General features: G+C 37.2%; 3 protein-coding genes across 6 annotated transcripts in view; all 3 read left to right on the forward strand.

Annotated features, from left to right (window-relative positions):
• LOC149575779 (beta-amylase 2, chloroplastic-like) overlaps positions 1-22615 on the forward strand; it is a 187433-nt gene that overhangs the window by 87657 nt on the left and 77161 nt on the right. The gene's annotated exons all lie outside the window — the stretch shown is intronic.
• Positions 9806-12052, forward strand: LOC149575781 (uncharacterized). The gene is made up of 4 exons (XM_089812328.1): positions 9806-10846; positions 10992-11290; positions 11433-11827; positions 12047-12052. Exons 1-4 carry the CDS (start codon positions 10107-10109, stop codon positions 12050-12052), a joined length of 1440 nt encoding a protein of 479 aa, XP_089668454.1. The 5' UTR covers positions 9806-10106.
• Positions 11871-13320, forward strand: LOC149575782 (uncharacterized). The gene is made up of 2 exons (XM_089812264.1): positions 11871-12446; positions 12543-13320. The coding sequence occupies exons 1-2, from the start codon at positions 12296-12298 to the stop codon at positions 13154-13156; spliced, it is 765 nt and encodes a 254-aa protein (XP_089668390.1). The 5' UTR covers positions 11871-12295; the 3' UTR covers positions 13157-13320.

Consider the following 22615-nt stretch of genomic DNA (forward strand, 5'->3'; position numbering starts at 1 on the left):
TGTGTTGAACAACATTGAAGATGCATTAAGCTGTAGGATTTTTTTGGACTTCTTGAATCTTTAACAAGTCTCTGGTTAGTGCACAAAATTAAACATAGCATAGTTTGGCCGGGCATAATTGAGATTATCCTCTTTCAAAAGAGCATCTAGAATATGCTTGAAAGCTAAACATTTCAACAGGTCTGCATTTTGTAATGTTCTTTAATATTTGTTGGTGTATTAGAGGACCTCTTCTAAAAATTTATTGGAATATTGGTAATATTAAAAAATATTTAAGTCACCTGTGTAATATGTTAGAAATATTAAAAAGAAAGTTAAAAGTAGGTAAGCATGTAGGAGTCTTTGAATTTGTTTCATGCCAAATTCTCTTATACAAATGTTTTTTTGAAATTCAAATAAAGAGGCATTTTATCAAGAAATTTATTATATTTATAAATTAAGAAATAATTAATAGATTTTTTAAAATATTAGAATGTATGTTTTATTAGAAGAATTAATAAATAAATAACATATATTCTATCATGAATATCAAATACCTCGATCAATAATTAGTAGTACAATATTCAATTAATTAATTCATGAACTTGTCTTAACATTTTACTATTTTAATTAGTATTTATATTTATTATTTTAAAACAATTGACATGTTTAATATTTAACCTTTCTAACTTAGTGGGAAATATTATACAATTTACAATATCCTCATTGGCTAAACCTTTCACCTCTAGTAAATGATAAAATAAATAATATTAAGATAAATGTTACCATGAAATAACATTATTATAAGATTATAATACAATAGAAACAAACATAATATCTTATTAATGTGGAAGCACAAATAAGGCATGTGAATTGTTTGAAAGGGGATGTTTGGTAGAATGAGCAAGAATAAATTTGTTGATTAAGCTCTTGAAATTTATGAGAAAATGCAATTGGTGAGAACAAAACCAACTTCAAAAAACCTTTTGCTAGCATCCTCCCTGCCTGTGCCAGAATCATAGCTTTCGAGTAGGGTACATATATCCATGACAATGCAATGGAAGGAAGATTACAACAAGATAATAGGGTTGAAAATGTTGTTGTAGGCATGTATGCAAATTGAGGATACCTAACTGCAAATTGCTTTTAAATTTGGTGGTTTCATGTCTCAATATTCCATTCACCCTCGGGATGGTCACTACAAAATGAATGTTTTCAAGCTACCCTACTAAGATTCAGAATTCACTTTCCTTATTTTTCTTCTACAACAAATCATAGAGTATATATTACTATTGGCCCAACCATTGCATCAACTTTTGGTGCAAGTGCTAGTATTAACATTTTTTTAAAATAGCTTACTAAATTTTAAGTTGAAACAACAATTTCCTTGATACTTGCAGATTCTTATAAACTTATTTAAAATGATATTTCCATTTTCTATAGGGCAATGCATAATAGTAATAAGTTGTTTTTGAAACATATCTAATTTATAAATTAATGTAAAATTTAGTCTGATCGTTAGTTCACCTTTTATATTTTGTAATACTTTATTTTTATATTTTTTGATGTGTAATAGTTGTGTAAGGGAATTGGACAGTTATTTCATGATAATGTGTCATGCCCAAAATTAGGGCAAAAGCACACCAATTTTTTTTAAGGGCGATACTAAGTTGTCAATACACTAACATGGAAAGACTTGCAAAAGATAATGGTATGACAAAGTTTATAAGTTTCAGTCCTCGAGGTTGCATGATTAGATTACAAATGCTTAGGGTTACAGTATCAAGTTTGCATTAACGTTCAAGGTGACAGTTATAAAGTGAAGTTAAAGTACATATGAAGTCCTAATTTAATATAGACACGATTAGCTTTAATAGTTTACTAAAATTCAATTAGGCTATTCATAGGCCTATATACATTAAACTTAAGTCCTATAAATAATTCATTAGTTCACTACATTAGGATGCCTTATTCACTATCAAATCTATAAAACAATTTACTTTAATTTTAACCACTAGCTACTAAGTGGCTAAATCAACTAAGAGTGAGACTGTGACTAATAATAATTTACTACTATTACGATAAAAGCCTATGTCTGAATTACCTTTCACTAAAGGATTAAACTAGATAATAATAAATAAGAAACCCTTCCTAACAAAATGCTTCACCCAACTACATACCTATAACATATGTTAGCAACAATAAACTATAAATCACTAACTAATTCCCCTTACTAAACTTAAATTGATTATTAAATTTCTTTTTTCCAAATTACTCACATTGCTCAAACCTAAATAACATTAAAAAAAAACACCTAATAATACTAACCTATCCTAACCAATACTTTGTATTAAAATGTACTACCAATATAACCCATGACTACTACCAACTATACTACTAAATAATTTAAACCTAAGTAACCTCACAAATCCAAACAACTATAGTCTAATCCTACCCGTTATCCTACCTCCTACCCTACCCAATCCATGCCCACTTGCCAAATGGCCTCAAAACCCATGTGGGTGCTTCCCAAAGGGAATGGGCGCCTCCCTAGGTGATTTAAAGCGCAGTACAAAGTGCAGGCTGCTTTATGAGGTGAAGTCAGCGCTAAACAAGGGCAAATATGTGCTAAGGAAGAGGTAGGAAGGGTTGGGGGGGGGCTGGGGGGGACCCACGCCTACCAAATGGTCCCCTCATGGATATATTACTTGGTCTAACCAAAATACCCACCTGACATGCCATTAAACCAGATCTGCGCTAGGACTTGAGTGGGCAGCGCTTAGGAGTTGTAATGACGGGTTGGGGATTTGGGCCCTGCGTGGGTCACATCCCCTTCCCACTTGGCCTTATTTTTTTTGGTTTTATTAATTAGAGTTTGATATTGCATTGAATGAAGCTCCTTTTAACTTATAGTTGAATTGATTTATTTTATTTTTATGAATTCCTTATATTATTTAATAATAGAGTGTGCAAGTGGTCTATTTGAAAAACAATATTTAATTGACTGTGTATGGGATTTGTATGGGAGGAATTTATTTTTCCTCCTATACAAATTCCAAAGTCCTGTAGTTCTCAATTTGGAGGAAAAATATACTAGTTCCTTTTTTGCTTTCAAATGGGTTTATTCCTATATTCATTTAAATTTGTTAATGCATTGAATTTTTTAATTGGGCTAGGTATTGTTACCTAAGTGCTATAATCATAATGTTTTATATGGACCTTATTAAACTAGTAATTTATCCATTTAATCTATTGGATCAAATAGTATTGAAACTATACAATGTAACAAATTGGAATGTTGTTTATTCCTCGAACTATATAACTCATTTAAATTTGAAACTTGATTCTACAATACAATATCATAAAGCTACTAAATGAAGCAATCTTTCATTCTTTCACTATCATTACAAGATGCAAAGGGAATGGATTTATGCAAAGGATTTAAATCAAAGATTCAAACAAACATATCTTTTATTTCAACTTGAGATCAAGGATTCCAATGAAGGTATTTATAGAAGTTTCACATCATTTCATTACAACTTCCTCACATAATAAAACTACCCTTTCCTATCAACTGATATGCATATACATCTTTGGTCAATCCAATACATTGCAATGAAGCTACAATCATTTCTTTCATTACAAGAATGCAACAATGCAACAAGTGAACACCAATGGAGAACTCTCCAAACACAATGTGACATAATGAGACCTAGTAAAACATCAACTCTATCTTTCTTTACAATGACACCAACAAGGGATCCACATACCAAGCTTTCTCCTACATTTGAATCCACCAAAACCTATAAATACAATGAACAATACCACGAAGAGCTCACCTCCCAACCTAGGCCTCAAAGAAGCCACTCACCGAGCTAGGAGAACCAATATCAACTGGGTCACATTCAAACTCAAACTACAAACACGTGAACATCACAAAAAACACCCAACCAAGGTTTTCACAATTGGTTACACCTATGAACCCATGACAAAGGATGAAGATAGAACATCCATGAAGGAGATGCCAATGACAAGCTTACAAAAACATGACTTCACAAGGCTCAAAATCACACACATCTTCCATAAACATACTCTCCTTATCTCCCCCAAATAACATCAAATTCAATGGCAACAAGGGCCCATACACCTTGCATTTTTCCCTCTTCTCCATGAGAAGAGACTATACACTTCCATGGAGTCACAACTAACCCCTTCACCCCGCAAGGCCACTTTTTCCTATCAAAAAGTGAGTAATGCTTTCACACCCATGAACAATCCTTCAAGCAAATGCAAGAAAAAACAAGAAAGCAAGATTGAAATCATCATATTCCTAACCCTCACAACACAATACAACAATACATGCAATGCAAGAACAAGAAATTCAAAACAAACTACTCTATTGCAAGAAATGAGAAACATCCATGGCAAAGGAAAGCGCCAACCTTTCTCAAATGTGTTATAGAATAGAAAGTTGAGAAGAGACCTATCCCTTTGTTGCTCCAATTCCAAACCCTAGTGTCTCTAAAGATAGAGAGTGAGTGAACACACACTAATTTCTTTAAGGGCCTCTAAAAAGGTCGCCAAATCCCACCCACCTACAAGCAATAACTTCTGAGTTGACCCTAGGTCCTTTGGCCATCATACATGTCCCTTACCATTAATGCAAGTTTTGGGCAAGAGTGTGGGTATGGGTAATGTCATAGGACCACTCCATTTTCGCAATATCTGGAAAATGGGAAATTTGGAGGGTCCCTAAAGTTACCTCGACTTTCTAATTGTGCTAATTAGGTCCCCAACTCATACCCCTCACACTTGGGCACATAGATTCCATTAAATTTGGCTCCTAGGACCACTTTTTGGCCTCCAAAAGTGACTCAAAATTTTGAACTCAAGTTCCTTCTTGGTGGGACTTCATAAGATATCTCTAAACAAGGGGAATTAACTTAAGCTCCTAATTAAGTTCAATTTAAGGTTTAAGGGTCACATTGCCAACCCTAATTGATATGTCATTTTACACATATACATGACAAGTGTCAAGTGACACCCTAAAATTACATTACATAAAACAATTGACATGTCACTAATAATAGAATAAATTAACCTAATACATACATTCAAATTACGATTACAAATTAAAGTACACGACAACAGGGTTCAAATCTCTTCATTAGATTCAACCATGGTTTTACAGTTTACACATAGGGTTGGTTCTAGGTTCTCTGATTAATTCCATGGTTAATTATCTTGCACACTAAATTCAAATATCAGTAGTTCGAGAAAAATCACCTATGTATTACTTAACTTGCAAAATCAAATTTAACCCAAAACATTCTAAATTTCATTCGAGTAATCTTTTCCTTTTCTGCACATTGATTAATATAACTGATTTGCATAATTGAAATACCATAACATAGTCATCAATTCAATTAAATTACTGAAACAAACCATCATAATGCATGCATCTAAATAAAACATCATAAATCATTGTAAGTAAAGCATACTAGAGTAATCATCACATGGCATAAATAACACTGATCAATGTCTAGTCCGTCAAATAATTTCTCAAAAATATCGAATCATAATGTATCAAAATAAATGTATCAGTTGAGCTATGATGGGTCGGGGTGAGACCTTGCATAATGTCTTTATACAACATAATGACTTCAATATTAATGACAAAATAGAGTGAGATACTTTGGCCTATATAAACTAATACATTCTATTTATGTGGAGAGTGAATCCTTTTGGAATCTTCAAAGCTCTGTTTTATGAAAGCATTGATTTGAACTTAATGTTGAGTCACCTATAAATGATGTATGTGAGTAGTAAATGAGATGCATTAAGAGTAGTCGCAAGAAAAAATAACTATGTTTCATGGTGATTCAGAGATAGGGACAGGTAGATGCATTTCTGGGACATTTTCTAGAGGGCCATTTTTAGGAGACAAATAATACATGCAAAACCCTTGCATTCAAAACATAGCTGAATCGCATAAGTATGAATAAAGGAGAATCTGCGACTGACTACTTCATGAGAATAATAGAATTGAGGAATCAACTATCGAACATTGGGCATGAGATAGAGAGTAAAGAATTATCCCTTATAGTTCTAAGTGGATTACCAAGCTCATGGGAATCATTCAAAAAAGGCACAAGTGCCAGGTCAAAACTCCCAAAGTTAGACTGCCTAAGGTCAGACTATCTACAAGAAGAAGTGAGGCAATTACCAGAAGGAATCAAACAAAAATCCATAAACGAAGACCTTGATGTTTTGAATGCCAAACATCATAAGAAAGGAAAAAAGAACTTCAAAAGGAAGACAAATTTTCATAGAAACGAAAAGGAAAGGAGAGATGCTTCACAATTCCAATGTTTCAGATGTGATGAATATGGACATTATGGTGCCAAATGCCTTGACAAATTGAAGAAACAAGCATCCTATACTAAAGTCAGGAAAACAAGTACAAAAGAAGATCCTGAGAAGTTTCTATTCTATTCAACACTATCAAATCATGTAACAAATAAGTCAATACTTGGGTGATCGATAGTGGGTCTTCTAGCCATATCACAGGATTCTGAGAACGTCTAGATACTATGTTTGAAGAAATTGAGGAAGAGATAACCATCAGAGATAACTTTGCACATCCTGTAAAAGGAGTGGGGACCTGTAACATCAAATTAGATTCTGGCATCACTATCCAACTACAAGTACCAGGATTTAAAAGAAACCTAGTGTCTATATCTTCCCTAGAAGATAATGGATATAGGTCACTTTCATGAATGGAAAAGTGTTGGTAGGCCAAAGAATGCTACTTTTAAGGAGGCTAAAACAATAGGTGTAAGACATGGAAACCTATACAAACTTTGCACTAAGTCAAAACAAGCACTCATTCATGAAACCCACGACTCCAATGAAATCTGGCATAGAAGATTGGGGCATATACATTTTTGAGCTCTAACATCTATGAAAAAATTCGTAACGGGACTTTCCAAATTAAATGCAATCCATAATGGAACATGTAAGGGTTGTGCATTAGGGAAGAACACTAAAGGATCTTTCCAAAATAGTTTAAGCAAAACTGAAAATGTATTGGAATTAATCCCACTCAAATTTATGTAGACCTATGTCAACTCCATCAATGGGAGGGTTTGTATACTATGTAATTTTTGTGGATGATTTCTCCAGAAAGACCTGGATCTACTTCTTGAAATGCAAAGAGTCAGAAGAGATCATTAAGAAATTTAAAGAATTAAAAGGCCCTAACAGAAAACTCATCTAGAAAGAAAGTTAAAACCCTGAGAACTAACAATAGGATAGAATTCACTTCTGAAATCTTTAGAGAATTTTGTATTAATGCTAGGATTAAGAGGGAGTTCACTGTACCCTATAATCCTCAACAAAATGGGGTACCTGAGAGGAAAAAGAAAACTATTGTGGAAGCCACAAAGTCAATAATGTATGTCCAAAATTTGGATATTTCGTTCTGGGAAGAAGCGTCAAGAACAACTTTCTACATACAAAATAGATGTCCTCACTTACATCTTGATAATAAAACACTAGTAGAGGCCTTTACCGGGATAAAATCTGATATAAGCCATCTTGGGATATTTGGGTGTCCTATACACATACATGCACCTAAAGAGAATAGGACAAAATTAGAACCTTTTGAGAGAAAAGGGATTTTTGTAGGTTACAGTGAAACTTCTTAAGGCTACAAAATATACCTACCTGATCAGGGTCAAGTAGAGCTGAGAAAAGATGTCACTTTTGAGGAAGACATTGCCTTTAAAAGGTCTAATAGCTCAGATCAATTAGAAATTCAAGACTCACCTAAGAACATGGAGGAGAACCTAATTCTGAGACTCAAATGGAGCAACCAGAAGAAAACCCTAATGAAAACCATACTAGTCCTGAGATTCAAAGGGAGAAAAATCCTAATGTTAACAAAAGGAAACAATTACTTTGGGCTAGAAAGGTTATTGAGGAAGCATAAAATTTTGCTACACTGAAAGGCACTTTTAGAGAGAGTAAGAGGCCTAATATATTATCAAACTATGTGGCACTAATGAACGCGATTTCAAATTCAGAACCTACTAGTGTAATTGAAGCTCTTAAATACCAAGTATGGAAAGATGCCATTACAAAAGAGTATTAGTCCATTTTATAAAAATGATGTGTGGGATATAGTACCTAGAACTAAAGGGAAATCTATTGTTTTTTCTAAATGGCTCTTCAAATTAAACATGTTGTAGACGACAATATCGAGAAAAATAAGGCACGCTTTTTTGCAAGAGGTTTCTCACAGGAGGAGGGAATTGATTACAAGGAGATATTTGCACTAGTTACTAGATATACGTCTATTAGAGTAGTTATAGCCATTGCTACAACAAAGGGCTAGAAGATACACCAAATGCATGTGAAGCCGACATTCTTGGACTATCAAAGAGGAAGTCTATCTAGAACAACCTGACAATTTTGTGATTCATGACACATCTCATGTATGCAAATTGAAGAAAGCCTTGTATAGACTTAAATAGGCTCCTAGAGCCTGGTATGAGAGAATTGATAGATACCTTATAGGACTAGGTTTTGCTAAGAATGAAGCTGATCCAAATCTCTACTTTAAAGTTATTAAAGGTGACATGTTAATACTAATTCTATATGTTGACGACCTGCTGATTACAAGAGAATTTCACCTAATTGCTCAATGCAAGAAGGATTTGGCTTCAAAATTTGATATGAAGGATTTGTGTCTACTATACTACTTTCTAGGATTGGAAGTTTGGAAGAAACCTAGTGGTATCCTTCTAAATCAAGGAAAATATATTGTTGACATTCTGAAAAAGTTTGGAATGCTGAACTGTAGGCCGATGTCCACACGCATGGAAACAAACTTACACAAGTTGAAAGAAGCAGCAGCTGAATCTAGATTTGTAGGTCCTACCCTTTATAGACAAACCATCGGATCCCTGATGTACTTGGTTAATGCCCAACCTAGGATTTGCTTTGTAGTGAATGCCTTGAGTTATTTAATGTGTGGACCACATGAAATACACCTTGTTATTGCTAAACACATTTTGAGGTACCTACAGGGTACTATTGGATATGGACTCAAATATAAGAATGTTGATCTAGACTTACATGAATACTTAGATTCACATTGGGCCGGAAGTGTAACTGATCAAAAGAGCACGTTTGGATGTTGTTTTAGTTTGGGATTCTCCATGATCTCTTGGATAAGCAGGAAGTAGTCTTCTTTGGTACAAAGTTCTACTAAAGCTGAATACATTGCAACTGCAATGGGAGCTAGAAAAGTTGCAAGGCTTCGAAAATTTATTGTGAGACTATTTGGAAAGTTGTTGAAACCTACTACTATTCATTGTGACAATCAAAGTTGCATCAAGCTCTCAGTAAATCATGTTTTCCACGATCGATCCAAGCATAGATGGAAAACTCGCCGAGTACTCGGCGAGTTTTTAAAACTCGGCGAGTTTCCTAGCTCGGTGAGTTTTTAACCAGTTAACTCGCCGATTTAAAAACTCGGCAATCTGGTAAAAACTCGCCGAGTAATCGGCGAGTACTCGGCAAAAACTCGGCGAGTTTTTCCTAAAAACTCGGCGAGTTTTTCCTAAAAACTCGCGATTTACTGGTGAACGCGGCCTGTGACGGATTTAAGCGGCAGTGAGTGTGTTTTTTCTCATTCTTTCTTGTATTTGCATTGTTTAGAACCTTGAGGAGTGAAGAGAAGAAGGTTTGGAGGCATTCTTAGCTGATTGCAAGTGATTCAAGGCGGATTTGAGTGGATTTTAGAGGATTCTAACCGATTTTAGAAGACAAATTTCTTTCCAGGTATGTTCATCTTATCATAGTTTGAAAACTTTTTATAGTTTTATAACAAATGTTCTTTTGTTTTTGTTGTTTTTTGTAAATGTTTTCAAATCATTTAAAATCATTTTGGATCATTTGAAACCCTAGCTTCTAAGGATATGGTTGAAGTTTGTTGTTTGCTAAGGATATGGTTCAAGTTTGAAGTTTGAATCATTTGAAACCCTAGCTTCTAAGTTCTAACTTTGTTTATTCATTTCTCTATATATTTATGTGTAGGGCAGCGGTCAACCATTAAAAAAATGACAAACCCACAAGAAGAGTGGCCACAAACACCATGCCCATTTGGATATATAGGCACTCGGCCTAAAAATGCAAGAGATAAGGCATGGCAGTATGCCTATGAAGCTCCAAATCCAAATGATATTGGGAAGGTGATATGCATTCCCTGTGAGAGAATTATTTCTGGAGGCATAAACCGCCTCAAATACCACCTTGCAGGCATAAAGAAACATGACTCAAATCCTTGTCTCAAGGTAACTGATGAAGAAAAAAGATTCATCCATGCCCTACTTGCAGCTGCTGAAGAGAAAAAATTGAATAGGGAGAGGGCAAAAATAGCTATGAGGGCAGCCATAGCTGAATCTGAAGGAGCTCCTTTTGATATGCAAGAGGAAGAAGAAGCACTTGAGAACATACCAGGATCTCTTCGTGGCCCACGGATCCGCAAACAAAATTTCTCTTTTACCGGTTCCACTTCTTCTACATCTCCTACTTCTTCATCATCACCATCCAGATCCCCATCAGGGATAGGTGGTTATTTTGTGCCCAGGAACACACCTGGAGCACAACCATCATTAGAGGGCACTGCATGGTTTAAGGAGGTGCATGAGCAAACTGATATTGCAGCAGCTGATTTTTGGTTTTTCAACAATACCTCAATGAATGCCGCTGATAGTCCATATTGGGTCAATATGGTGAATGCAATGACAATATCAGGCAAAGGGTACAAGCCGCCTAATCGCAAGGATATGAGTGGAAGGTTAGTATTTTACTATTTAGTAATTGTAAATAATTGAGATTCACTTTAGTTCATTGTTATATTTTAAATCTTAATTGTTATAACTTATTTCCTAATTTTTTACTAACACTTACACTTTATTTAATATTACACTTAAATTTTGTAGGTTGCTTGACAAAGCGGTTGGTAGGGCAAGATTGTTGATAGAAGACCAAAAGAAAGAGTGGAAAAAGTATGGCTGCACCATTTTATCTGATGGGTGGACAGATGGAAGAAGTAGAACCATTATTAACTTCTTGATTGCTTGCAAAGATGATGTGGTGTTTTGGAAATCTGTCGATGCCTCCAACAAAGTGAAAAATGCAGCCACATTGGCTTTAATGTTGGAGAATGTTGTCATGGAGGTGGGAATAGAGAATGTGGTGCAAATAATCACAGATAATGCAGCAGCATATGTGGCAGCAGGTAGATTTAATTTTTTATATTTGAATCAATATGAATCATGAATGTAATGCTATGGTATTATTCAATTTAGATTTGATGTAATTTGTAAATACTAAATATGGAAAGTTTGTTACTGATTATTGATTTTTTGCTAATCTTTTAGGTAGAATCCTCCAAGAGAGGCATCCCACACTTTTTTGGTCACCTTGTGTAGCACATGTCCTTGACCTTCTTTTGGAGGACATAGGAAAACTTGATTGGGTGAGTCCAGTTGTGGAAGATGCTAGGCGAGTCACGAAATATATCTATAATCACCCATGGGTTCTCAGTTTGATGAGAAAAGCCACTAAAGGCAAAGATTTGATGAGACCTGCTATGACAAGGTTTGCAACGGTCTTCTTGACGTTGCAAAGTATTCTTGACCACATATTGGCTTTGAAGCAAATGTTTGTGTGTGCTGATTGGGTTGCTTCACCTTACTCAAAGAAGCCCGAAGAAGTTGTGGCACGAATAGTCTTTGATGATAGCTTTTTTGCAAAAGCTAAGGAGATTGTGGAGGTAACTTCATTATATTTTTATTGTATTCAAGTTTCATTTTCAATTCATAACTTACTATGTTATTAACTAATTTGTATTTTTCAAATTTCAAATGTAGATGTCTCTGCCCCTGGTTCTAGTCTTGCGCACATGTGATGGGCAGCAATCCCCAATGGGAGGTCTTTATGAGGCCATGGATAGGGCGAAAGAGGCTATTAGAAGTTACTATCATGGGGACAGTCTTAGATTTGACCCCATTTGGGAAATAATTGATAGGAGGTGGAACAATATGCTCCACCAACCTATTCATGCAGCAAGCTACTTCCTCAATCCCAAATTCAGGTACTATGATAATTGATTGTCCTTGAAGTTGGGATTTTAATAAGTCTTTATTTTACTTTACTTTTTAAGGTTGTGTAGTAAGACTTGATATCATTTTCTATTTGTTTTAGGGCTGATGATTCCTACTCAGATCCTAATGGAGAGGTCATGGAAGGTCTCTCTAAATGCATTGAGAGAATGATATCAAGTGAAGAGGAGAGAGACCTTATTGTGACCGAACAACAAATCTATGTGGAATCAAGGGGTCCTTTGTTCTCTTCTATGCTAGCAAAGAGAGCAAGATCTACTCAAGCACCAGGTAAAGCGTCAAACTTTAAAACTTTTGCTAATTGATAAGTTGTGCTTCTGATTTTGTTTTTTATTGCTTTATAACTTTTTAAATTTTGTTTTGCAGATGCTTGGTGGGCAAGTTGGGGTGGCAATACCCCCAATTTAAGGAAATTTGCTCTCAAAGTCCTATCCCAACCTTGTAGCTCATCCCATTGTGAGCGCAATTGGAGCTTATTTGAGTCCATCCATACAAAGAAAAGAAACAGAATGACTCAAAAACGGCTTAATGACCTTGTTTATGTGCACTATAATCTTAAGTTGCGCATAAAAAAGTCACAGCTCTTAGAACTACCTGGTCCGCTTGATCTAGATGAGATAGATCCTTATTCTGATTGGACAGCACAGGAGCCAAGTCCATTGTTTACACCAGATGAGATCGCTGATTTGGAGAGGCAGGCCATGGAGGGGGAGGCTGACATTGATTTTCAGTTCACTATGGATGACATTGAGGATGAGGACGAGGATGATGATGATTCAGGCGAGGATCAGGCATTACCATTAGGAGGAGATGCATCCTCTGCTAGGACGCTGAGCCAGTCAGTAGGGACGTCGAGCGAGGGGGCACAGCCACAGAGTTCACAGTTACGCAGCTCACGCCCTATCCCAGTGCGGGGCACTTCTTCTAGGACTAGACCCCCTCGCTTTCCTGCTAGTGCAAGTGGAAAGAGGAAGATGTGATTGACATTGTATTGATGTATTTAGACTTTTAGTATTTACTTCTAGTTTGACAGATTGAAACTATTTAGTAATTTACTATTTTGCTTCCTACCATGAGCATTCTGCATGAGAATGCAATTTTGTACGCATTATGCATTTATATATATCTAAACTTTGTTTCTTTCTTTTGTATTGTCTTTAATTAACTTATTAGATGCATCTTCTCATTAAATTTTGCAAAATAAATGTATTTTTAATTAAATTTTAGCGGTTTTTTAGGTTCCCGAGTTTTTCTCGAGTTTTTTTTTAAAATCGCCGAGTTTTTCCCGATTAAACTTTTGAGGGGCTTGGCGAGTTTTTGCATTTGGCGAGTTTTCCAACTATGGATCCAAGCATATAGCGATCCCTTATCATTGCGTGAGGGATATGGTTGAAAGGAAAGCAATTCAGTTGGAATATATTTTTACAAACGATCAAATAACAAATATCCTTACTAAGCTTCTCTCCAAAGTGAAAATGGAGAACCTTAGATAGAAAATTGGTATGGTTGAAATGTAATTCATTGAGACTAAATCTCAAATTTTATTCCTTTGTACTAATATATATTTTTAACGATGTTTAATGTGTAAACTCTTTTGTCATATTGTGACTCTCTGACTTTATGGCCCTCACCTGTGTATATTACTGCAAGGTGATGATCTTTCTGAACATGTACACTTGTATTCAACATTGTAAGGTGACAACTATACAATGTCTACTATCATGCTGACTTGATAGTTAATATCTTAGACTAATTGATTGATATCATGCTGACTCGATATCTATTGCAGATCAATTTGGTTGTAATGAAATAATCATGGTAGACATTATGTGATGTATTGTCTGTGGACATGCCATGACATAATTATGGTAGACATCATGCAACATGGGGTCATTACACATACCATAACTTGGATATACAAGTATCACGCTGACTTAATATTCTACATACTCCTTGATATCATGTGCTAGGTGATATCTAAAACTATTCATACCTCCTTGTCTTCCCTAGCTAAGAGGGAGTGTTAATTGTGACATTGTCGGTCAGTCTGGAAGGATGTGGAACTAATAAACCATGTATGTATACATGTATACCAGTTCACTTTGTGAACTGTTATGGATGTATACATATACAATTATATTCATGATCCAAATTGACTATCCTTCCTTCGGTGATCTGACTATTCATATCCTTGACAAGTATGAAACCTTTGATTATCTCTTGCATATTGATCTAGCATTGGTTATATTTATATTTACCCTAATGATCGATCTGGTCTTGTTAACACAACTAAACACTAATGAGATTTGTGTTAGTTGTAGTTAACTAGAAAAAACCCGATTAAATTGTGGTTGTTGGATACAAATGATAATGAACTATCATGTCTCATTAATTGAATAGGCATGTCTACCCATCCATAGGGATATATATCTCCAATTGAGGATGCAAGAGATCACAATTGAAAACAATAAATAGTACTATCTCTGCATTCGGATATTAGAAAAAGATAAATATCATATTTAGAATTTCCATATCAAGTTCGAACTTTATTATTGCATCGTGGTCGTTGATATCTACCAGTCATAGCAATCAGATCAAAATTGGAATTCTGTAATAATTGTTTCCCACACTAAATCATAGAATGTCTCTCAGTGGAAATGTTACTAATTTGCACTTGGTCTGCCTAGGTCTTCCTTGGTTCAACTTGGATTTGGCCCAGGCGAACCGGCCTACCTGGATTCAAACTTTGGTTAAAATCACCTAAACCACAAACTAGTTTGAACCAACCCTAGTCTGGCCATAAAATAACCAAACCCTATAACAGTAGATAATAACATAGTAACACGGAGACCCCCCCCCCCCCCGCTTTTGCCCCATGTCTTGGAGACAAGGACACACCAAGGACTTGGGGACAATGTCCCCCCATCCCTAGCGGCACCGCCAAATTCTGCCAACTCTGCTGAGGATGGGGGAACATTCTGGTGTTGACTATTTATTGGTTCGATTATTTATGTTCAATGTTCGATGTTCCAATTCAATGCAATGTTCATGTTTACCGTACCGTACAGGGCAAAAGGATACTTATCATATGTAGTATAGTAGGATATGACACAGAACTGATACTTTATTCATATACGCAATATGCACTTCATTGCTTACAATATTATTAAGATGATTACAATGATGATTCCAAAGTCCCTTCCAAACGGTGTACATGTACTTTTCAAAAGGGTGACTCATCATCACGCGCCCTTTCGGATACTATTCTTTCCGTCGGCTACAATATAGAATTTACCGACAGCATCATCCCCCCAAGAGAAAAGTCATCTCCAGACAACAATACAACAAAACTCAAAATAAACAACCCATTACATCAATGTATAGATACTAAACAAAGGGACACGTCCCTAGCATAGTGGTCGTCCACGCCCTCAGTTCGTTCAGCTCCGCCCGTAGCTTGTAGACTTGCTCCTTCCGAACTTTCAATTCCGCTTCCGCCTCCATCTGAAGCTCTAAAGCTGACTACATCATCCCAACAATCTCTCCCAGCTCCTCCTTGACATCTGCTACTCTCTCCTTTGCTGCTATTTGTTCCTTCTCCGCTGCCAATTTTTGTAGCTAACTCTGTCTGTCTAACAAGGCTGCCCTCTCGGATTCCCAGGCTGCCCTCTCCGTGGCTAGTCTGGCAATTAACTCCTCCCGAGCCCTCTCAACTGCTACCTGATCTACCCGGCTCCTCCGAAGGGTGTAATATGCCTCCCTGTGTATCTCCATTACCTCGTGAGTCAAAGCCTCTACTCGGCTCTCCATACCAGGGCCTCTCATCATGGCCCAATCCTGTCACATCTCTGCAGTCTCCACATTCGACCATCCCCGTTCCTCAAAATAGACTGTAAAGGCAGCCAAGCATCCTAATCTCATGAAGGATACTACTCCCTCCAGCTCCTTCACTATTGAGTCCAAAGCTTGAATCTCTGCAGAGGCCACCACCTGGCTAGCCCGAGTAGCTAGAGCTGCTATATCAGCGAAGAATGTCTCTCATCACTACTTCTGGCACTGCTGGATGTTCCTATCGTACACCCATAACCCTCTCTATTGCTTCCGCATTACGCTCAACAACACTATGTGGTAGTCCCTCATCCTGTGTCAGCTCCTCTACCTGTGCTTGCAAAGGGTTTCCCTCTGGAATTACTTCTCACGTAGGTGTATGCGAGTAAGCCACTCGAGGCGCTAGGGTACGGTAGAACCACATACTCAGGTATGTGCTCAACTTTTGGGTTATACTCTCTATCTCTCACAGGTGATGCTAACAATGCCGTATCCACCATAACCACTGCATCTGAACCCACTATGTCCAATTGGACACCCGACGTCCTCAAACCCTCGCTTGTTGGTATCTCCATTATTCCTACCTCATTGTCCATCTCTGCATCAAGTACAAGTACCTTAGCCCCAGCCTCTGGTAATGCTTCACGAGCAGGCTCTATTGTTACCTCCGGAATGGCTATCTCCATTGGTGTCGGATGTGCCTTTGCCAGTGTCTCAAGAATAGCTCGTGCTTCTGCAATAGGCTGAATCGCAATTGAAGCTAGCGTCATCACTATTGGTTGCCTAAACTGAGCAAACCCCAGAATACCATGAATACCTACAGGAACCAAATGTGTCGTAGCTGAAAGTGCAGGCTATGGGAATCTTAATGGTGTAGCTATAATTACCTCTACCTCCTCCCCATCTATCCCACTTTCCTCAAAAGAAGTGTCCTTCCGACCATTGTCAGCATGTCCGTCCGACTGTGGTCTTGGTGTCCAATGTATCCGGATGTCTCCACTACATAATCGGGAGTTCACCTGGTGTGAGTGGTCCTGGTTTGGCCTCCAGTGCATCGTTGGGGATCATTCACATTGTTGCCTACAAGAATAGGCCGATGGCATAATGCGGCATGTAGAATGTCTTGTGTTGTAACGTCATGAATTCATACATCCGTTCGGCCAACAATGCAGCCTAGTTATACACCCTACCATGCAGAATCCCGTTCATCATCGCTACATGTGGAAATGAAATATCTGAAGCACGGCTAGAGCCTGTGAGGCAACTCTTCACAACGTCCATCAGACAGCGCCAGTGACCTTCCTACACATTGGATTTCTTCAACCCTCTACCCCTTGATGTGTCCGAGAGAGCTTCCTGTTCTACCTGCGTTAGGTACCCACACATGAACTGTATCAACTGTATTTTTATTTCCTGGCTCACCTTTTTTTGGTTTGCTTTCTATTTTCCTTCCCCCTTGAGCATGGCCAGGTATTTCGAATACCTGTGTGAAGTCGGTCGATTTGAATGATACCACCAAGTTGCAACCAAGGTACTCAAATGTACTGGTTCAAGAGAACCTATCATATGTTTCCATCATGATGCGTAGAAACCTTTCATAATCTCTAATACCAAATATAGGCATTTGTATTACCCACTCAACCTGTGCCTTCTGAATGTTGGCCTTTACTAGATGGTTATCAGGTGCCTCCTACTACCACTTTCGGCATTCTGCACCATTTAATCCTTCAAATGCAACATTTTGCGCTGTGGGAATATCTATCACAGCCGACTGTGTTGGTTGCTTCATCTTCTTTTTGCTTGGTCCTGTACTGGTTCCCCCTGCTACATGAACTCCAGATGGCAAAGTTTTTACATTTCTGTTCATGGCTGGATCTTCGTCCAATTTCTTTTTCCAAGCTCTCTTGCCAAGTGAATGTATAACTGCCCCTTTTTGTTGTTTTGCTGAACACAAATTGGTTAGCTCAGTTACCTTTCCGTACAATATTGTTTCAAAATCTCTCTCCTATCTTTGGCGTCCGTATGGATTTGTACGGCCTTCAATCCAATGCTTCGTTTATGGTTTCTTCTTTCCCATGCTCTATCTACTGTACGACTGCAATATTTTCTTCTTCTGCTATTGTGCGACTGGATGGCTTCTACTCCTTTGTTTTACTTGTGAAATTGAAGCAATTAGACCAATACAATGTTCGTACACTATACAACAACTTGGCTATTTTATACAATGATTGTTCTTATCCCAGTTTGCACGATGGTGTTCCAACACTCCTTTTAGTCCATACGGCTCTGTTACAACTTTTGGTAACCATACATAATACCTTCTTGTCTTCTCATGCGGTCTCTAAACAGGGCCTCCCTTTTGCCGTACGGTCGCACAACCAAGTCTATCATTCTTCACGCGTATGGTCGAAGGCTCACACTATGTGCTGCCATAAGCATTTCTTGATTGCTCCTAGAACAGTCTCCTTTCTTGTTGTTAGTACCCGATATGGTCACAATTTCAAAGCTTCAAGTTTAGAGTTGTTGAACCACTTCGAACTGAAGTTCAAAGTAGTTCAAAGCAATTCAATGGTTTAGCTGACTCATCCTGCAGGTTCAATACAAATCAAAGTTCAGACTCAACGGTTCAGTGCAGAAATTCAGACGTCATAGTGCGAAGATGTTCCTTAGCCAAAGAATGAAATAACATCATAAGTGAATCTTCAAGTGAGTCAAAGGTTCAGTGAGTTTGATGTTTCAAAGGTTCAACTATTCAAACTTCAAGTACAGAGTTTTTGAACCACTTCGAACTAAAGTTCGAAGCAGTTCAAATCGGTTCAAAACAATTCACTGTGCTCATGCAAGTTCAACGATCTATTTTGAGAGGTTCACATGTATGATTCAGTGGCTTGGTTCAGAAGTTCAAAGTGGTCCAAAGTGATTCAAAGATAAGGTTCAAATGTTGAGTTCGAATGGTTCAAACAGGTTCAACGGGTTCGATTATTCTGGTAGTTTTATATACCTCCACTCAATCTTCAATAACTTCTGACTCGGATATAATTTTCTCGATTGCTTCGGTCAAGTTGTGCGGAATTAGGATCTCTCCAACATATCCAAAATTCAGCAAGATCCAACGGTGGGATAATTATTTATGCCTCCCATACCAAGACCCATTTTTGCTGACAGAGTTATTTTGAATCTGACCAGCATCAAGAATATTTTTATATTGGGATAATGTAATCATGTGCCACTTGTCTAAGTCTCATTTAATATGTGAAATTATCCTTATAAGACTTTTTCATCAATGTTTTATAAGGTTATTAAAATATTAATGAGAGAACATAAGAAGAGGAAGATGGATAGTCAAATTCCAAGAATCAGTTATGCAAACTGAAAATACACATCAACCAGCTATTTATGAAGGTATTTTCAAACCACAAAGGGGTTCCACTTCTTTTCTGTAGGAGAGACTTTGGTGCTGCAGTACAGGAGAGTTTGGGCTGAGAATTCTGCTTTTTCCTTACAGGAGATTTTATGTTGCTGCAAAGGGGAGGGTAGAATGGTTAGAGTTTTAGATAGGCAGATATTGTAATGACAGTAATTGGTAGATATGATATGGGTGTTTTAGTTTTTCATTGCTTTGTGCATACAAAGATTTGATGTCTATATATGTATCTTCTTGAATATGGCTTAGAAACCTTGTGTTCAGGCATGTTAAGTCAGTATTACTTCGTGAATCCTGATTTATCAGTTCTAGATATCTGGTTATTGTCTTTACTGCAGATTAGTGTTATTATTCATTTCTGTAGATTAGTTAAAGCATCTCTTTGTTGTTAGAAATAATCTATACCTCACGATCTAAGAATCTGTGAGAGATCCTTTCGTACTTTCGGGTAAAAGTGCATTATATTTAAATTCATTGAACATTTCACACGGGGAGCTGTACCCGATAAAATTCAGAGGAAGCTTATTAATCTAATAATAACCTATCCAACTGTTGGTGTTAGTTTGTTCTTTTACTTGGGCATTTAGGGTCATATTTGCATGTATTTCTTCAAAGGACAATCTGTTCACTAACAGATTTTTGGCGACTCTACTGGGGAAAGAATTGCAGTTTCAGTATTTTCTTTTCTCAGAAATCTGAAGGTACCTCCCCGAAGATGGAGGTTGGCGGCTCTATTGAGGAAGAATGCCGGAAAATCTTCCTTACAAATCAAGAAATCCTGAAGGAATGGGTTCCAGCAAAAGAAGAAGATACATCAGATATCTTTATCTTCATCCCACTATTCCAAAACAATCCTATCAGAGAGGTTACCGAAGAACTTGCAAAACAAGTAAGCTAGCTGAAATCTTTTTATGGTGCTATCCTCATCAAGAAAAGACCCAAGATTGCAATATTTAGAAGAAGAAATCCAGCCAGAATTACTCCAGCATCATGCTGATCCAATTTTACAAGAAGAGAATACCTGCAATAACACCGGAGTAAAGGTAAGCCATAATGATGAAATCTTTTCTCAAGATCTTTCCTCATCTCATGCAAAAATTGGTACATTAGAAAGTCATGGTGATTGTTCTTTTCCTAAAGATTCTATTGAGATACTTTTTCCGGGTGCCTTGTTTGAAAATGAATCTTTAAATACCACAAAAGATTGTGAGGGTATTAATCCTTTGAAGGAGAATGTAGAGAAAGAGTCTTTACTTGAATCTTTTCATCCTGAATATGTTGCAACAGCGAACCTTGTAGATGATGCTGCTTTTAATGGAGAGATTCAGGATAGCATGCAGCTTGAGACTGAACTTCTTATTTCTATGAAGAAAGAAGGTGATTCCTTATGCTTGCAAGCTAGTAATCAGCACGTGCAAAGATTGTCTGAATTTGATGATGAAATCTGCAACTATGACAAGGTGAAAGTGCATGAAGAAGAGTTTCTTTTTCATTCTGAAAATGCTGAAATCAGCACTCAGCCTGTAAACTGTCCAGCTGAAGCATGGAAAGAAATATCATTTGATCAACAAGAAAGGGTCGTTGCTGAATTTTTGCTATGTCTTCAGCCTGAAGATGTCTCTCAAACCAATCCTCTTGATGGTGATTCAATTCTTCATGAAGATGAGACAAAGATGTCTCTAGACAAAGATGCCCCTACTGAATTTCTTGTTGAGAAAGAAGAATATGAAGCTGGCCTTCAATCTAGTGGTGGTTCAGCCGATGTGTTGGAGAATGCGATTCTCAATGGAGAAGAAGGAATCATAGGTACATTTTCGTCATCACTCAAGCTGGATCATTTCTTGGATGAGGCCTCAAGTACTTTTTCAAATCAATTTCAGAATGAAGTATTTATTGGCAATTTTCCTTTTCATCCATCTATGCATGGTGTTGCTGATTTGGGTAATGCTGAAAAGTGTGATGACATTTTGAAAAGAGAAGGGGATGGAATTTATGATATATTTGATCACAGCTGGTTCCTTGAAAGGAATGAAGAAGATATATATCCAAGGTCTGATCCTATGCTGAAAGAAGCATCATTATGGCTGCAAGTTGATCATAACCATGTGCAAGAATTAGATCTTCATGATAGCATTTCGAAACATTGTACACCATGTTTTGGTGAGGCATTTTCATTTCATATTTTTCAGTTTGAAGTGGAGTCTAATCCTGATAGTGTGAAGGATCAATTCTTAAGTGGAGATGAATACTATGATGAGTTATGGCTCTTTGGAAAAGAGAGTTGGATCAGCATGTGCATGCACATTGTCAGTTTGAAGTGGGGTATTAAAAGAGTTGTCATCGGGCAATGGTTTGGAGCTGGTCCATTGAGGTACACTTTGCTGATTCAGAAAGGCTCCTATTTCTCTCAACCGGTAAATGGATTCACTTAACTTCTTCTTTCTTCCGGTCTCTTGGTAGGTTCTTTACCTACCTTTGTAAATATTGTAAATAAGTTTTTGTTGTGCGTAGTGTAGTTGGAATAATGTGCAAGCCTCGTGCTTGCTGGTAGTTTAGGTGTTGGTTGTTGGTTTTGTTTGCTGATTTTGCCCTGCTCCCCTCCACCCTCTCTGCAAGCAGCTCCTGATTTTCTTCTTGACTCTATTTGCCCAATGGTCAAGGCACTATTCTTTTCCCAGAGATTACTGGAGTTCTCTGATTTTGCATCAAAATCAGTCCCGCAGTTAGAGCCCCTGTTAGTACCCGATATGGTCACAATTTCAAAGCTTCAAGTTTAGAGTTGTTGAACCACTTCGAACTGAAGTTCAAAGTAGTTCAAAGCAATTCAATGGTTTCGCTGACTCATCCTACAGGTGAAATACAAATCAAAGTTCAGACTCAACGGTTCAGTGCAGAAATTCAGATGTCATAGTGCAAAGATGTTCCTCAGCCAAAGAATGAAATAACATCATAAGTGAATCTTCAAGTGAGTCAAAGGTTCAGTGAGTTTGATGTTTCAAAGGTTCAACTGTTCAAACTTCAAGTACAGAGTTTTTGAACCACTTCGAACTAAAGTTCGAAGCAGTTCAAAGCGGTTCAAAACAGTTCACTGTGCTCATGCAGGTTCAACGATCTATTCTGAGAGGTTCACATGTATGATTCAGTGGCTTGGTTCAGAAGTTCAAAGTGGTCCAAAGTGATTCAAAGA

Source organism: Cupressus sempervirens, chromosome 2 (genome assembly GCF_028749045.1).
Source record: "Cupressus sempervirens isolate cs-2001-9-10 chromosome 2, ASM2874904v1, whole genome shotgun sequence".
Lineage (NCBI taxonomy): Eukaryota > Viridiplantae > Streptophyta > Pinopsida > Cupressales > Cupressaceae > Cupressus > Cupressus sempervirens.

Excerpts from the sequence above, each read along its gene's own strand:
- LOC149575781 (XM_089812328.1), top strand. The coding sequence starts at position 10,107 with ATGACAAACCCACAAGAAGAGTGGCCACAAACACCATGCCCATTTGGA. Across the intron at positions 10,847-10,991 it reads CGCAAGGATATGAGTGGAAG|GTTGCTTGACAAAGCGGTTG; the intron begins GTTAGTATTTTA and ends TAAATTTTGTAG. Across the intron at positions 11,291-11,432 it reads AGCAGCATATGTGGCAGCAG|GTAGAATCCTCCAAGAGAGG; the intron begins GTAGATTTAATT and ends CTAATCTTTTAG.
- LOC149575782 (XM_089812264.1), top strand. The coding sequence starts at position 12,296 with ATGGAAGGTCTCTCTAAATGCATTGAGAGAATGATATCAAGTGAAGAG. Across the intron at positions 12,447-12,542 it reads AAGATCTACTCAAGCACCAG|ATGCTTGGTGGGCAAGTTGG; the intron begins GTAAAGCGTCAA and ends TTTGTTTTGCAG.